The sequence below is a fragment of the Pristiophorus japonicus genome, chromosome 4, assembly GCF_044704955.1.
Source record: "Pristiophorus japonicus isolate sPriJap1 chromosome 4, sPriJap1.hap1, whole genome shotgun sequence".
NCBI lineage: Eukaryota > Metazoa > Chordata > Chondrichthyes > Pristiophoridae > Pristiophorus > Pristiophorus japonicus.
In genome coordinates, this window is record NC_091980.1 from 23,949,681 (window position 1) to 23,968,305 (window position 18,625).

At 46.0% G+C, this 18,625-nt stretch overlaps 1 protein-coding gene across 1 annotated transcript in view; it reads left to right on the forward strand.

Annotated features, from left to right (window-relative positions):
- Positions 1-18,625, forward strand: part of LOC139262013 (START domain-containing protein 10-like) — a 115,194-nt gene that overhangs the window by 74,421 nt on the left and 22,148 nt on the right. The window contains exon 4 of the mRNA XM_070877179.1: positions 3,155-3,272. Coding sequence (XP_070733280.1) covers positions 3,155-3,272 — 118 coding nt within the window. The remainder of the gene's footprint in view (positions 1-3,154; positions 3,273-18,625) is intronic.

Below are 18,625 nucleotides of genomic sequence, written 5' to 3' on the forward strand. Positions count from 1 at the left end.
TCAGGTCATTGCTTCAGGAGTTCCTCAGGGCAGTGTCCTCGGCTCAACTATCTTCAGCTGCTTCTTCAATGAACTTCCCTCCATCATAAGTACGCTGATGACTGCACAGTGTTCAGTTCCATTTGCAACTCCTCAGATAATGAAGCAGTCAATGCCCACATGCAGCAAGACCTGGACGGCATTCAGGCTTGGGCTGATAAGAGGCAAGTAACATTCGTGCCACACAAGTGCCAGGCAGTGACTATCTCCAACAAGCGAGAGTCTAACCACCGTCACTTGTCATTCAATGGCATTACCATCGCCGAATTCCCCACCATCAACATCCTGGGGGTCACCATTGACCAGAAACTTAACTGGACCAGTCACATAAATACCGTGGCAACAAGAGCGGGTCAGAAGCTGGGTATTCTGCAGCGAGTGTCTCACCTCTTGACTTCCCAAAGCCTTTCCACCATCTACAAGGCACAAGTCAAGATTGTGATGGAATGCTCGCCACTTGTCTGGATGAGTGCAGCTCCAACAACACTCAACAACACTCAAGAAGCTTGACAGCATCCAGGACAAAGCAACCCACTTGATTGCCACCTTATCCACCTTCAACGTTCACTCCCTCCACCACCGGTGCACTGTGTATGCAGTGTGTACCATCTACATGATGTACTGCAGCAACTCCCGAAGGATTCTTCGGCAGCACCTCCCAAACCCGCGGCCTCTACTACATTGAAGGAAAAGGGCAGCAGGCGCATCAGAACACCATCACCTGCAAGTACCCCTCCAAGTCACACACCATCCTGACTTGGAAATATATTGCTGTTCCTTCATCATCGGATCAAAATCCTGCAACTTTCTCAGTATTAGCACTATGGGAGTACCTTCACCGCACGGACGGCAACGGTTCAAGAAGGTAGCTCACCACCACCTTCTCAAAAACAGTTATGGATAGGCAATAAATGCTAACCTTGCCAGAGACGCCCATATCCCAGGAATGAATAAAAATTGAATTAGCTATATGGCGCTGGTTGTGAGGCCTGGGCTATTTTAACTCCTGGGCCTTATTACCATCTTAAATGGTGGACTGCCGCCCGATCCTGGCGAGGACACTTTTCTGCACCTTTTCTGGCCACAATCTTAGCCTGCCGACAGGTTTCATTGGTTGACATGACACTGAGCTTCACTGTTGCGAACGGCCGTTAAAATCACATCCAGGTCTGAATGACATCATCAAACCCGACTTATTAAATTCTAATCAGGCCCCAGCTTGCGGACTGCAGTTAAAATCGCATCAGGGTCTGAATGGCATCATTGGACCCCTACTATTAAACATTAATGAAACCATAGCTTGAGGGCAGCCCTGGAGCAGCGGCAAACCCGACAGTTAAAATGGCGGTAATATGCGAATGTGCTTTGAACACAGCGGGAAGTGTCCAAGCACCATTTCAAACACCCACCCTCCCAGTCCCGCTGGGCAAACACAATTAAAATCGAGCCTTGCATGTCTCAGTGATGGTGGTGGGGAGGGGCAGGGTTTCTAAGCATACAATGGTGTAATATATGCACCTGTGAGTATGCTCATAGGTTTGTAGAACTGCTATGCCGGAGGGACTAGAGTGCATCATCACCCCCGGCAATCAAATTTTAATTTGATTTTATATGTTTTAAAGTTCTATTTGTTTTATTGCCGGGTTTTTAGTGTCCCCCGAGTCAGGGTGAACTTGTATAATTTGCCCCTCAGTGCCCAAAAAAACCCCCCAAAAAACAAAGAAAACAAAAAAAAGACAAAAAAAAGGGCACTTGAAAAATGTTTGGAGTGTCCTCCCCCTTTAATCAGGGGGGCACTTGATTTAGTTGTTTAATTGTTTACAAGCAAAAAGAGTTGTAGAACTGCTATGCCGGAGGGACTGGGGTGCATCATCACCCACGGCAACCAAATTTTAATTAAATTTTACATGTTTTAAAGTTTAATTTGTTTTATTGCCGGGTTTTAGTGTCCCCCCCAGTTAGGGGGCACTTGTATAATTTGCATCTTGGTGCCCGAAAAAAAAACACAGAAAAAAACTAAACAAAAAAAGGGCACTTGCAAAATGTTTGGAGTATCCTCCCGCTTTAATCAGGGGGGCACTTGATTTGATTGGTTAATTTGTTTACAACCAAAAGAGTTGTAGAACTGTTACGCCGGAGAGACTGGAGTGCATCATCACTCCCGGGAACATGATTTTAATTTAATTTGATAAAGTTCCCGTTAATTTGGATTTGAGTACTTGATTTAAACTCTAAATGGTTGAAAGATCCCCATTCACCATTTATTGTTAAAAAGTTTTATTTTTAATTTGTTGGTTTTAGTGCCGGGGCACTTGCTTTCTAGGTTCAACTTAAAATAGTTGTAGAACTGTTACATTGTGAGTGGCTTAGCCAGTCACGTGATGTTCACAAGACTCAATAAAACCCCAGTCAGTTGGGTCTAGATCATCCAAGATGAGGTATGCAGTTGTGAGCCTAGTGGATGAACTGGTAAAGTGTAGTGTGATTGTTAAACTTTTGTTAATAAACCAACTAGTTCTTAATAGCAATGTGTTGCTATGAAGCAAAGAACCCATGAAGCAAATACATTACAAACAGAACTGTAACTAAGAGTGCAGATGAGAATTTAACTCCACTCTTTGATATTGAAACCTTTAGTGAATAAAACTTGAGGACAAACTGAACTGAATACTAACCTGGAGTTGATTTTGATGACCAATTTCTCTAACACCCAGGGTCCTTGTAAAAGATCTGACTGTAAAATGTCATGACTGCCCATGGTCCAGGCTGTCACTAATACATGGATCCTGAGGGACCAGAAATGGGTCAAATCCATGTAATAATCCTTCTGGTGCCAAGCAGTTTCTGTGTTTAAGATTTCGTGACTGAGTGCTCTATTTTTCCATGGGTCAACTTCCCTTGATACTTTTATTAAGCACAATTTGTATTAAACAGGATTTTGGATTAATTTGAGAAACAGATCATTCAGTGACTTGTGAGATAGGGAACATCAGGACAAAGCACACAGTGTGCTGTATCTTTGGCTGGAGACAGCTTGCTGGTTGGCAGAAGTACCTGCTTTCAATTCCAGATTGTATTTTTACTCATGGTGTTGTCGTTTTCTTTATCTTTGCAGAAACATCCCCCAAAGAAGGACATTGTGCGGGCGGTCTCGCTGCAGACTGGCTACCTCATTAAATCCAATGGAGCCAACAGCTGTACCTTGTACTACTTGACCCAGATGGACCCACGAGGTTAGTACAGCAACCTGCCTCTGGTAGAGAACCAGGACTCTCCAAGTCCTCCGCAACAAACTCACTTAAAAAGGTGTTTTTCCAATGGTTTAGTGGATGTACACAACAATGTGGGATGGGAACATAAGGAAGATGAGTAGGCCCCTCAAACCTGCTCTGCTATTCAATTAGATCGTGGCTGATCGACACATCAACTCCATTTTCCCACCTTTGTTGCAAAGCCCTTGATACCTGTAATGTATTTGCTTCATGGGTTCTTTGCTTAAGAATTCATAGCAACACATTGCTACTAACTTCTAGTTGGTTTATTAGCAAAGGTTTAACAATCACACTGCACATTACCAATTCATCCACCAGGCTGACAACCACCTGCTTCATCGTGGATCCCCTGAACCTAACTGGCTGGGATTTTATTGAGTCTTATGAACATCACGTGACTGGCTAAACAACTCCCAACTCTACAACTATTTTGTTGCAAAGTATATATCAAATGCCCCCTTATTAAAGGGGCACTAAAACTGACAAATTAAACAAATTAAACTTTTAACATTAAATGGGTCAAATTAAATTTTGGTTGCCGGGGGTGATGATGCACTCCAGTCCCTCCAGTGACCACATCTCACAGAAGGCCATCAGCGTACCGGTGGACACCACGTGCTCCATCTCCAGGGACACCATGGCTCGAATGTAACCACGGAAGAGAGGCAGGCATTCGGGCTGGACCGGTTGATGGCCACCTTGGCCAGGCCCAGGAGCAGGCCCATGAGGAGGCCTTCCGACCAGCCCGCTCCCCTCCGCACAGGGTGCCCAAAGATTAGGAGTGGGACTGAAGTACGACCAGAATTTGAGGAGCAGCCCCTTCAAATATTGGAACAGGGGCTGCAACCTCGTATATGCAATAAAAACATGTAACACGGACTCTTCCAGACTACAGAAATTACAGGCGTCAACAGCTCTACAACTCTTTTGGGTTGAAGACAATTAAACAATTAAATCGAGTGCCCCCTGATTAAAGGGGGGGACACTCCAAAAACTTTCAAACAAGTGCCCCCTTGTCAACAACAGTTCTACAACTCTTTCCATTGGAAAAAAAATTAACCAGTTAAGTTAAGTGTCCCACAATCTGGGGGACACTCCAAACATTTTTCAAGGCCCTTTTTTTTTTATTTTTAGTATTTTTTGTGTTTTTTTTTTTGGGCACTAAAACCATAATTTACAAGTGCACTCTATAAAAGTGGAGGGGACACTAAAACCCGGCAATAAAACAAATTAAACTTTAAAACATATAAAATAAAATAAAATTTGGTTGCCGGGGATGATGATGCACTCCAGTCCCTCCGGTGCCCACCTCTCGCGGAAGGCCGCGAGCGTACCGGTGGACACCGCGTGCTCCATCTCCGAGGACACCCTGGCTCGGATATACACACGGAAGAGAGGCAGGCAGTCAGGCTGAACGACCCCCTTGACCGCCCGCTGCCTGGACTGGCTGATGGCACCCTTGGCCGTGCCCAGGAGCAGTCCTACGAGGAGGCTCTCGGACCTACCCGCTCCCCTCCGCACAGGGTGCCCAAAGATCAGGAGTATGGGACTGAAGTGCAAGCAGAATTTGAGAAGCAGCCCCTTCAAATAATAAAACAGGGGCTGCAACCTCGCACATTCAATAAAAACATGGAACACGGACTCTTCCAGACCGCAGAAGTTACAGGCGTCAACAGCTCTACAATTCTTTTAGAAGACTATTAAACAATTAAATCGAGTGTCCCCTGATTAAAGGGGGGGACACTCCAAAAACTTTCAAATAAGTGCCCCCTTGTCAACAACAGTTCTACATACCTGTGAGCATACTCACAGGTGCATACATTACAATACCCTTACCTTACAAAAATGTATTGATGTCAGTCTTCAAAGCTCCCCAGCAGCCACAGTCTTTTGGAAGAAGAGCGGTCATAATTTCTAATATCCTCTGTATGAAAAAATGTTTCCTGATTTTGCTCCTGAATGGCCAAGCTGTAATGCTGAGGTTATGTCCATTTGTTCTTGATTTCGGGTTATCAGGCAGGTAGGCCGCAGCCAGGGGCGGGGGAGGCAGAGAGGAGAGTGGGAGAGATTGGGGTGGGGGGGGGGGGCGGGGGGAAGACATCGGGGTGGAGGGGGGGGGAAGGGGTTAGATCAGCGGTGGGAAAATGGGGGGAGATCAAGGGGCATCAGATCGTCGGCCGAGAGGGGGGGGGGGAGGTGGTGGAGATTGTAGTCTGGGTCGTGTGGGGGCAATCACGTGTCGGTGGGGGTGATCAGAGCATATGTTGGGGAGTGGGGGGGACGGTCGGGGGGGGGGATCAGAGTGCAGGTCGAGTGGTGGGGGTCTGTCACAACAGGTTAGCTTGAGGTGGGGGGGGCTGCTGGGAGGGAAACACTCCTACTCCACCTGGCCCACAAGCAGTGCTGGAAAGGCATTTACTCTCTGGAGAGTGCCGTTCCCATCTCCCGTTAGCTGCCGGGTTTCCAGAGCTCCGGGGAAAACCTGGCCCGCAGCCCGCTAAATATAAAACTCTGTTCAAATCTGAGGCACGCATCCTCATTAGCATACCTAAATTACTGACCCACTTCTCGAGACACATACTCGTCTGACCGTCAACCCGCCTGGTTATACTGCAAGTGGGCGCATGGGAGGCGGCTTTCACATCCCCGCCGCGCATCGCTCCCACCCATCCTGGGGGGGGTTCAAATTCACCCATGATCTGCGGTAGTGCAGCCTCTTTGAATGGATTTACTTCGTTTATCACTTTGGGGACATTCTTTGACTTCACACTGGTCGGAAAATCTTGTGCTGCGTTTATCTGAATCTCCGGTACGCACACTCTGACGCCGAGGCTCCTGAGTCACGTGTCCCTGCGCCCCGCCCTACGCCTACAGCCCCAGCCTCCCCTGGTCCAGGGAATTGTGAAGTCTGAACTTTCACCCCTCTTGTCTTTTCATCGTGTCCACCAGAAACTGTTATTTGTTTGATGCCCACTAGATGGAGCTGTCGGTGCTTTGCTTGCTTGGTGAACATTTAAAATGTGCGTTTGCACCTTTTGGGCCTGAACTCACTGCAGTTAATAAAACGTTGTGACTGAACTTGAGACAGTTGGACCCCAAGAACAATTTACAAAGGTGTTTAGTGATGGCTGAAATAGATGAGATCAGTCTGAATCTGTGGTGATACTTTGGATATTAATCCAGAATTACATTGAATAACAGCACAGAAACATTTCACAGAATCATAGAAATTTACGGCAAGGCAGCAGGCCTTTTGGCCCATTGTATCTTCGCTCTCTGAAAAAGAGCTACCCAGCCTAATCCCACTTTCCAGCTCTTGGTCCGTAGCCCTGTAGGTTACAGCACTTCAAGTGCACATCCAAGTACTTTTTAAATGTGGTGAGGGTTTCTGCCTCTACCACCCATTCAGGCAGTGAGTTCCAGACCTCCATCACCCTCTGGGTGAAAAAGGTTCTCCTCAAATCCCAGCTAGTCCTTCTGCCAATTACTTTAAATCTATGCCCCCTGGTTATTGACCTCTCTGCAAAGGGAAATAGGCCCCTCATATTTTTATACACCTCAGTTAAGTCGCCCCTCAGCCTCCTCATTCCAAAGAAAACAACCCCAGCCTACCAATCTTTCCTTTAAAATGTTTTATGGTTTTGATAGAGTGGATACAGGGAGAATGTTTCCAATTGTGGGGATGAGCATAACTAGAGGCTATCAATAGATGGTTACCAAGAAATCCAATAGGGAATTCAGAAGAAACTTATTTTCCCAAAGAGTGGTGAGAATGTGGAACTCGCTACCACAGGAAGTGTTTGAAGCAAATGGTATGGATGCATTTAAGGGGAGGCTAGTCAAGCATATGAGGGAGAAGGTAATAGAGGGTTATGCTGATAGATTTAGATGACGAAAGACAGGAGGAGGCTCGAGTGGAGCATAAACAGCAGCATGGACTGGTTGGGCCAAATGGCCTGTTTTTGTGCTGTATATCCGATGTAATCCTATGTAAAACAAGTCCAACCTATCAAATCTTGCCTCATAGCTGAAATTCTCCAGTCCTGGCAACATCTTCGTAAATCTCCTCAGCCAGACATTTGTTCTACAATCTGGTTTAAATCCCTTTGTTCCTAAATATTTCGACAGCAGAAGGTGGTGCTATTGTAATGCAAGTTCTTCTCATACTCGAGGTGCAGCCCTCTAGTTCCATGAGCGTCTGACCCAGTGGGTTTTGGTTGTAAACTGGCATGAGTTAAAACCAGAGGTGGCCTGGACGGTTTAATACCGAATTCACCCCTTTTATCGCACGCCGCAGATCCGGAAAACAATGGCAAACCGGAACAACCACTCAGGCACTTGCACCTGCACCAGATGGGCAAAAAAAAATTGCAATTATAACGTTTGCAAATGATAAGGTTAGCTATAGGCTTCAGGATGACATAGGCGGGATGGTGAAATGGGCAGGAGTATGGCAGAGGGAGTTCAATGTGGAGAAGTGTGATGTGATGCACTTTGTGAGGACCAATATGGAAAGAAAGCATCATGTAAATCATAGACTCATAGATGGTTACAGCATGGAAGAAGGCCATTTGGCCCCTCGAGCCTGTGCCAGCTCTCTGTAAGAGCACCTCAGCAAGCCCCGCTCCCCCGCCTTTTTCCCCGTACCACTGCAAATTTTGGAAAGTGTAGCTGAGCAGAAAGATTTTGGTATCCATATACACAAATCATTAAAGGTGGCATGGCAAGTTGATAAAGCATTTAAAAAAGCACATGGGTTACTTAGGTTTATAAATACAGGAATAGAATATAAAAGCAAAGAGATTGTGCTCGAATTTTATAAATCACTGATTAGGCCTCAGCTGGAGTATTGTGCACCATTCTGGGCAGCATACTTCAGGAAAGTTGTAAAGGGTACAGCGGAGGTTTACCAGGGTGTTAACAGGGATGAGGGACTTCCTTACCAAAGGTTGGTGTATTCTGGGCCCTTTCTTGGAGCGTGGGTTTGAATCCCACTTCTGACATGGCCTTCCGCGAGAGGTGGGCGCTGGAGGGACTGGAGTGCATCATCACCCCCAGCAACCAAATTTTAATTTGATCTAAGTTTCCGTTAAAGTTTTATTTGGAAATTTGTGGGTTCTAATGCCAAAAGGGGGCACTTGATTTAAGGCTTCTACTTAAAATAGTTGAGGGACTTCAGCTCTGAGAAGAGGTTGGAAAAGTTAGGACTGTTCTCCTTGGAACAGAGTCGGTTAAGAGGTGACCTTATAGAGGCAGCCAAGATGATGAGAGGTTTTGATAAGAGTAGTTCGAGAAACATTATTCAATCTAGCAAATGGGTCAATAACTAAAGGTCTTTGATACAAAATCATTGGCAAAAGATCTAGCGGGGCGATGAGGTGAAATGTTTTTCACGCAGAGTTGTTGGGATCTGGAACTCTCTGCATGAAAAGGCGGTGGTAGCTGTTTCCAGAAATAGTTTTAAAATGGAGTTGGACAGGTATTTGAGGATGAGGGAGGTCGAGGGTTACGGACAAAAAGTGGGGAGGTGAGACTGAGTATGATTGCTCTTTCAAAATGCTTGTACAGGCACGATGGGGTGAATAGCCTCTGTCTGTGCTGTAAGTTTCTATGATTCTAAATCAGTGGGCAGTGTGTATATCCCAATGAATCGTATTTATAGCCCACGGTACACCAGTTCAAAGCTCACCCTAAGATCTCAGCCCACTAACGGCACAATAAAATGGCAGCCCTGACAGCATGCGCTGTCCCGCTGCCAGTGAATGAACGCACCTCACAAGACGGCACTGCCCACCTCCAGATGGCTGTGCTATTTATCGAATCATAGAATGGTTAGCGCATGGAAGGAGGCCATTTGTCCCATCGAGCCCATGCCAGCTCTCTGCAAGAGCACCTCACAAGTCCCACAGCTAGTCACAGCGCTGTCTATAAACGGGCTCTATAGTGTCACCAGTTTCTGGAACTTTAAAGAGGCATGGTCACTGTACTAAGAAGTTTCAGTCAGCACCTTCTGTACAGCCAGAAAAAGAATAATCAGAAAACTGTACCAAATACTGGTGGCATTTTATTATTAGCTTCTGACGAGCTTGCACTATAACACAGGCTTCATCACAGGGTAATGTTTCAATGTGGATTTTAGTTTCAGATTGTCATGTGTTGATTTACTTCCTTTATTCATTTCCATTCATTCATAGGAACATAAGAACAGGAGAAGGCCATTCATCCCCTTGGGCTTGTTCCGCCCATTCAATTAGATCATAGATAATTCTCTGCTCCACTCCCACTCTGACCTCTCTGTCCTTGGCTTCTTACACTGTTTCAACGAAGCTCAACATAAGCTCGAGGAACAGCACCTCATCTTTCGAATAGGCACTTTACAGCCTTCAGCACTCAACATCGTGTTCAACAATTTCAGACCATAACATCTGCTCATATTTTTTCACATAGCAGCTGTTGAAGATTCTGCCATTCCCATTTACCTTTTCTAGACTTATCTTTTGTTTTTTTACTTGTCCCATTACCATCTCCTTTTGCCTCGCACCATCATCCCTTTTGTCTTTTAATCCCTCCTGCCTTCCATCCAATCACAGACCTTCCCTTCCCTTTCCTTCTTTCCTCCCCGTTCCCCCTTTCCCTGTCTCTGTACTTGCTTCAAATCTGTTTCCTCTTTAACTTTTTCCAGTTCTGATGAAAGGTCATCGATTGAAACGTTAACCCTGTTTCTCTCGCCACAGGTGCTGCCTGATCTGCTGAGTATTTCCAGCATTTTCTGTTTTTATTTTAGATCATGACTGATGTGTATCTCGACTCAATTTACACCACTTTGCTCCATATCTCTTGATACGCTTACCTAACAAAATCAATCTCAGTCTTGAAAACTTCTATTGACCCATCATCTACTGTATGTTGGCGTATGAGTTCCAGATTTAAGGTCTGTGGGCTCCTGTCCCGCTTCAGGCCTTCAACTCATAATCCCTCGAACACATAATCTCAGCCGACACGACAGCACAGTGCAGAAGGAATGCTGTGCTGTCAGAGTTACTGTCCTTCAAATGAGTCATTAAATTGACCTCCTGTCTCTTGTCAGTGTCAGCTGTGGCTCATTGGATAGCACACTTGCCTCTGAGGCAGAAGGTGGTGAGTTTAAGTCCCACTCCAGGAACTTGAGCACATAAATCTAGGTTAACACTCCAGTGCAGTGCTGAGGGAGCGCTGCACTGTTGGAGGTGCTGTCTTTCAGATGAGATCTTAAACTGAAGCCTTGTCTGCTCTCTCAGGTGGACCTAAAAGAACCCTTGGCAATATTTCGAAGAAGAGTGGGTGGCGGGGGGTGTTATCTCTGGTGTCCTGGCTGAAATGTATCCCTTAATCAACATAACAACAGATTATCTAGTCATTATCACATTGCTGTTTGTGGGAGCATGCTGTGTGCAAATTGGCTGCTGCGTTTTCCACATTACAACAATGACTACACTCCAAAAGTACGTCATTGGCTGTAAAGCGCTTTGAGATGTCCGTTGGTCATGAAAGATGCTATATAAATGCAAGTCTTTCTTTTCATTTTTTCCTCCATATCTGGTAGCACTCTATTTGAAGGAAAGGGCAGAGAGTTTTCCAGGGGACCTGGCCAACATTCCTGCTTCGACCAGCACCATCAAAAAATGGATTAACTGCTCTTTCATCCTGCTGTGGAAACTTGGCTGTGTGCCAACTGGTTGTTGTGTTTCCTTGAATAATTGCTACTGCCTTTCGAAAGTAATTCATTGTACGGGCTGCGCTTTGAGCTCGACAAAACAAGATTTTTTTCATGATAGTGCTCCTGCTGCAGTTTAACAAGTCTTGGAGGAAGGCTTTCAGTTCCACCGTAGATGACGTCAAGGCTGAGGTCCAACAAAAAACCCAGGACCTAAAGAATAGGTGGTGGTTGAAGAAAGCACAGGAGATACAGCAGCTGGCCGACAGCCATGATGTGCAAGGATTCTTCATCGCAGACAAGGCCACCTACAGGCCAAACACCAAAAGCTCCGCCCCACTGCTGGCCAAGAACAGGGAAACACTCATCAAGGACACCAAGGTAGTCAGGGCCCGCTGGAATGAGCATTTCGAAGATCTCCTCAATCGAGACTCTGCCTTTGACTCGAGTGTTCTTGACTCCATCCCGCAGCATGCCACCCACCACCACCTCAGTGAGACCCCAACACTGCACGAGGTAGAAAAAGCCATAAGACAGCTTAAAAACAACAAGGCTACGGGTGCAGACGGAATCTATGCTGAGGCAATGAAGTATGGCGGAGAGGCACTGCTGGCACGAATACACGACAACATCTCTCTCATCTGGAGGGAGGAGAGCATGTCGGGGGATCTCAGAGATGCAGTGATCGTGACCATCTTTGAAAAAAGGGACAAATCCGACTGCGGCAACTACATAGGAATCTCCCTGCTATCAACCACTGGGAAAGTCGTCGCTAGAGCCCTCCTGAACCGTCAACAGCGAGCGTCTATGGAGTGTCGCCCTCCGTTTCGGACGCCCGTAAAAGTACGTCACCATCCTCCGCCTGCTTCACGACGACATGCAGGCCGTGATCCTTACCAACGGATCCATCACAGACCCAATCCTCGTCCGGACCGGGGTCAAACAGGACTGTGTCATCGCCCCAATCCTCTTCTCAATCTTTCTCGCTGCCATGCTCCACCTCACAGTCAACAAGCTCCCCACTGGAGTGGAATTAAACTACAGAACCAGTGGGAACCTGTTCAACCTGTGCCGTCTCCAGGCCAGGTCCAAGACCACACCGACCTCTGTCGTCGAGCTACAGTAGGCGGACGACGCCTGCATCTGCGCACACATAGAAGCTGAACTCCAGGACATAGACAATATACTTACTGAGGCATACGGAAACATGGGCCTTACGCTAAACATCCGCAAGACAAAGGTCCTCCACCAGCCTGTCCTCCACCAGCACTCCTCCCGCCCCCCAATCATCAAGATCCACGGCACGGCACTGGACACTGTGGACCATTTCCCATATCTTGGGAGCCCTCTATCACCAAGAGCGGGCATTGACGATGAGATCTAACACCGCCTCCAGTGCACCAGTGCAACCTTTGGCCACCTGAAGAAAAGTGTGTTTGAAGACCAGGCCCTCAAAAGTGCCACCAAGCTCATGGTCTATAGGGCTGCAGTAATACCTGCCCCCCTGTCTGGCTCAGAGACATGGACCATGTACAGCAGACACCTCTAGTTGCTGGAGAAATATCACCAACGTTGTCTCCACAAGATCCTAAAAATCCCCTGGGAGGACAGGCGAACCAACATCTCCAGCATTGAAGCACTGACCACACTTGATCAGCTCTGCTGAGCTGGCCACCTTGTTCGCATGCCAGACACGAGACTCCCAAAGCAAGTGCTCTACTCGGAGCTCCTTCACGGCAAACGAGCCAAAGGTGGGCAGTGGAAACACTACAAGGGGACACCCTCAAAGCCTCCCTGGTAAAGTGCGACATCCCCACTGACATCTGGGAGTCTCTGGCCAAAGACCGCCCTAAATGGAGGAAGAGCATCCGAGAGGGCGCTGAGCACCTCTAGTCTCGTCATCGAGAGCATGCAGAAATCAAGCGCTGGCAGCGGAAAGAGCACGCGGCAAACCAGTCCCACCCACCCCTTCCCTCAACGACTATCTGTCTCACTTGTGACAGAGTCTGTGGCTCTCTTATTGACTGTTTAGCCACCAAAGAACTTACTTCAGGAGTGGAAGCAAGTCTTCCTCGATTTCGAGGGACTGCCTATGATGATGAGATGACCTTTGGTCTGGTCTTTGTTTCTCTGGCACTCTGGCCGTACAAGGCATTATTATTCTTTGTAGCATAGAAACTTGGTAGGCAGAATCAGATAGCATATGTATTGACTCCATATAGAATGCCAACTAGAGCACGTGCTGAGTAATTACCACCAGCCATCGGAAGAGCTGAGTGGCAGTGTTTAGCTTTATTTGAAATACAGCCTAAAATGCGAACATTGCTGGTTCAGGGGTAGTATTCTCACCTGCCACATGAGGCCTGTGTTTGCTTCCTGGCTAATGCAGGGCCCTTTCCCTTTTAAGTATCAGCTGTGGCTCAGTTGCTAACACCCTCGCCTCCGAGTCAGAAGGTTGTGGGTTCAAGTTCCACTCCAGAGACTTGAGCACAAAAATCTAGCCTGACGCTCCAGTGCAACACTGAAGGACTGTCGGAGGTGCCGTCTTTCGGATGAGATATTAAACCGAGGCCCCGTCTGCCCTCTCAGGTGGATGTAAAAGATCCCATGGCACTATTTCAAAGAAGAGTAGGGGAGTTATCCCCAGTGTCCTGGCCAATATTTATCCCTCAATCAACATTACGAAAACAGATTATCTGGTCATTATCACATTGCTCTTTGTGGGAGCTTGATTGATTATTATATCATCATCATAGGCAGTCCCTCGGAATCGAGGAAGACATGCTTCCACTCTTAGAATGAGTCCTTAGGTGGCTGAACAGTCCAATACGAGAGCCACAGTCCCTGCCACAGGTGGAACAGACAGTCGTTGAGGGTAAGAGAGGGTGGGGCAGGTTTGCCACACGTTCTTTCCGCTGCCTGCGCATGTTTTCTGCATGCTCTCAATGATGAGACTCGAGGTGCTCAGCGCCTTCCCAGATGCACTTCCTCCACTTAGGGCAGTCTTTGGCCAAGGACTCCCAGGTGTCGGTGGAGATGTTGCACTTTATCAGGGAGGCTTTGAGGGTGTCCTTGTACCATTTCTTCTGTCCACCTTTGGCTCATTTGCCGTGAAAGAGTTCCGAGTAGAGCGTTTGCTTTGAGAGTCTTGTGTCTGGCATGCGAACAATGTGGCCTGTCCAGTGGAGCTGATCAAGTGTGGTTAGTGCTTCAACACTGGGGATGTTGGCCTGGATGAGGACACTGATATTGGTGCATCTGTCCTCCCAGGGGATTTGTAGGATCTTGTCGATTTGTAGGATCTTGTTTCTTACATTACAACAGTGACTACACTTCAAAAAGTATCTCATTGGCTGTAAAACTTTCTGCGATGTTTGATGGACGTGGAAGTCGCTATATAAATGCAAGTCTTTCATTTTTCAACAAACGAAAGAGGTAAAACACTCTGAAAGGTCAACAAGATCTTTCTATCCAAGGAGTCTATTTACATAAAAGTCGAGAGAAATACAGTCTGATCTGTTAATTTGCTTGGTGAGCTGGTGACCATGTGATCAGTGCATCAAAGCCAGCTCAGAGGGTGGGCATGTATTTTTGTTAAGATCTATGGAAGTTTTTCCTACCAATTCCCTTCTTTTTCCAGACACAGATTCAGACCATTTGGATTCCAAATGGCAGAGAGTTAAATCCAAAATCGAAACGGGCCATGCCTAGTTTAGAACACTCAAAGCAATGTTTACGAGGCAAACCTTGCCTCACTTTTTTGTTTTTGGCTCTCTTTAAAAGAAAGCTCGGTTGTTAACTCAGACAGCCTCTATTTTGGGCAATAAATAATGAAGAAACACTGCACCGTCTCTTTCAACACTATTCCCACGTTTCAGTGACTGATTTGAATGGCTAATGCAGAGGGCAGCCCAGGCTATAAAAACAGAGTGGGGTCCACATCAGACCTGACATCAAACACACTGCTTCCCTGCGAAGTAGCATTGAATTCTGAGTTAACCAAACATAGCAAAGTTAGCCGAACCAATACAATGAGCAAATCGTCTCTGTCGTTTTATTCAGCTCCACTTTTATTTCTACAGTTGTAATATATATTTTTAGTCAATCTCCGTGATATTCAAACACTGGGTTTTAATTCCTGGAATTGTGCCATCATTTTTATTTATTCATTCGTTGGATGTGGGCATCACTGGCATGGCCAGATGATGGGCAATGCTAAAATGCCAGTGAGGAGGTGGTAAGCTGCCTTCTTGAACCACTGTTCTTTTTATCGTGGTTTGGTACAACTGAGTGGCTGGATAGGCTATTTCAGAGGGCAGTTAAGAGTCTGGAGTCGTATATATGCCAGACCAGGTAAGGCTAAAGGACATTAGTGAACCAGATGGATTTTTACAACAATCCAGTAGTTTCATGGTCACTATTACCAATGCTAGCTTTTTTATTCCAGATTTTTTTTTAATTAACTGAAATTAAATTCCCCAGCTGCCATTGTAGGATTTGAACTCATGTCTTCAGATCATTATCCAGGCCTCTGGATTACTAGTCCAGTAACATAACCATTAAGCTACCTTTCCCAATCATTAAACTTAAACTTCAAGAATATAGCATTCTCTTAATATCTTAAACTCTCTCATGGCTCGATCAACCACTTCAAGGCACATATTGACTCACAAGTTTGAGATGTGCCTCTCAGTGCCCCCTTTGGGCTAGAGAGGGGGAAAGACAGCTAATGTTCCTGTTCCCATTCATTAGCTACTGACCACAGCTGGGAAATTCACCTCTTTTGGGATGTAATAGAAACAGGAATTGGTTTGGCTCTCAATAGCTTGGAAACACTGACTCAGCAATTGCTCCATTTCTTTTGTTGGGGCAACTAGATTTTTTTGGAGTGACGTAAAAATCGCAATTCTCCCCATTTATGTTACTCCAGTGTAAGTGAGTTAGTTAGGTTTTTTTTAGTTCAGTTTTTGTTTCAAAAGGGGGCGTTACCAGCCACTTACACCTGTTTTGGCCATTTAAGCAAGTTTAGCCAGCTAAAACTTACTCCAAACTAACTTAGGCCAGAGTAAGTATCCACTTTTGTACATTCTGAAAAACGCTGCGGTGAATTAAGAGATCAGTGAAAACTAGTACCAAACATAAAAATTCTCAAGTAGAATCTCTTTTTTAAATACAAATATAATTTAAAATTTTTACAAATGCTATTTACAGGTTTTATTACACAGGTAGCCAGAGAGGAAGGGCAGAGGGTGGAGGGTTGGTGGGTGGGGGGGGGGGGAGTTAGAGAATTCTCCAAAGCATTAAACAATAAAGAACCATAGAAACCATAATAATTAATAAATAATAGTAATTGAAAAAGAAATCAAGTAATAATTAATAAAGAGTCCTACCTTCCCGACTGGAGCACGCACCAACAATGTCCTTCAGTCAGGGCTAGGTGCAGGAGCCTCGTAGCCAGCAGCAGTGTAGCCATTCTCCCGTGGTCCAGTGCTCCAGTGCTCCAGTTCTCCAGTTCTCCAGTTCTCCTGTTCTCCTGTTCTCCTGTTCTCCAGTGCTCCTCTTCTCCGAGAGACTTCTCCGGGGACTTCTCCCAGGGACTTCACCAAGGGACATCTCCGAGGGCTTCTCCAAGGTCTCCTCCGAGGACTTCACCCAGGGACTTCACCAAGAGACTTCATTGAAGGACTTCTCCCAGGGACTTCTTCCAGGGACTTCTCCAAGTTCATTCTGAAGTAGTAACGTTTATAGTGAAGCATTACTGAGTCTGGATAGTGAAATGCTTTTCAAAGCAAAATGCAACTCGCACCATTTAATTACTGTAGTCTTTTCTGATTGCTGTATGTTAGTCTGGTCAGAACAATCTGTGTATACTTGCTATGACTTCGGCCCCTCCCACACAGCCTGGGGGCGAGGAGCTACTACACATGCGCGCACACTCTAGTGCGCATGTGCAGAGGTCCCGGCACTGTTTTCAGCGCCGGGACCTGGCTCCACCCCCGAATCCAGTGGCCACGCTATGCCACCACCGCGGAGAGGATGTGGAGTGGCCAAACTCGGCCCGAAGACTTTTGGAGCACCTCTGGTGAGCGCGCCAGAAATCTGTACTGGCCAAATTTGAGCCCTATATCCTAGCATATAAGATTAGCCACTTGGATGAGGTTCCAGAAAAATGTAGGCAATACTGAAATATGACCCCAGCATAAGCTGGTGCTGTCAAGAGAGAATAGAGAGCCTTAAACAAAAGATGGAGGAAGTGGGGTTTACGACAATATTAAATAATGGATGCATGAGATCCTACATAAGAACATAAGGAGTAGGCCATTCGGCCAATAAGGTCATGGCTGATCTTCTACCCCAACGCCACCTTTCCCACACTATACCTATATCCCTTGTTTTCCTTAATATCCAAAAATCTAGCGATCTCGGTCTTGAATATACTCAAAGACTGAGCCCCCACAACCCTCTATACTATAGCATGGCTATGGAAGGGTTGACTGGGCATTATTTAATACTTTTGACTTACTGAGCGTTTTGATTAAGCCCCTCCATTCTGCTGTTTCCTGGAACTGCACTAAAACCTGAGTTTTAATGCTGACATGGGAGGATATGCAATGCAGCAGCAGAGTCAATATTATCAGCTGTGAAGTGCAATGAGGAGGTCCTTAAACAACAGCTCAGGGCAGCTGTTTAGCAAGCAATGCTCCTGAAGACAGGCAGACAGAGGAAAGCCAAGTCTACTGAAAGCAGTGATAGAGATGGGACAGACTGTATAAGTCTACCCGATCTCAGAAACACCTAGTAAATCAGACATGGGAGCAGGCAGCTAAGGTTAAATGCCTGTGTCGAGGAGGACTGGCAGGAACTGACAAGATCTACAACAACAACAACATGGATTTATTTAGCACCTTTAACTTAGTATTATGTCCCAAGGTGCTTCACAGGAGTGTTATCAAACAAAATTTGACACCGAGCTACAGAAGGAAACATTCGGACAGCTTGTTTAAAGAGGCAGGTTTTAAAGAGCATATTAAAGGAGGAGAGAGAGGTCGAGAGGTGAAGAGGTTTAGGAAGGGAATTCCAGAGCTTAGGGACTAGGCAACTGAAGGCACGGCCTTCAACGGTGGAGCGATGAAAATTGGGTCCACGCAAGATACCATAAGGGTGTAAGATTTTCTCTCTCTGGCATTAAATTGACAGCAAAACCAATTCTTTTTAAACAATTTGGAATAATTTTATTAAACACACACACGTGCACGTAGTCTATCGGATAAAACAACAGTCTAATTTTATCCTAAGGACTCATTAGATCAGGTTAGTTGCAGATTTAAACAGACTGCTACTTCCCTCCGAGACGAGCAAAGCTCCCGGTCTTCTTCCTTGCTTCTTGGTCTGGTCTGTAGAGGGAGGCTTCCTGCTTTGCTGCATGGTCATCAAGAAATGGGAAATGAGTTGTGAGGAGGATGCAAAGAATCTACAAAGGGATATAGATAGGCTCAGTGAGTGGGCAAAAATTTGGCAGGTGGACTATAATGTGGGAAAGTGTGAGGTTATCTACTTTGGTTAAAAAAAAAGGCAAGTTAATATTTGAATGGGGAGCAATTACAAAATGCTGTAGGACAGA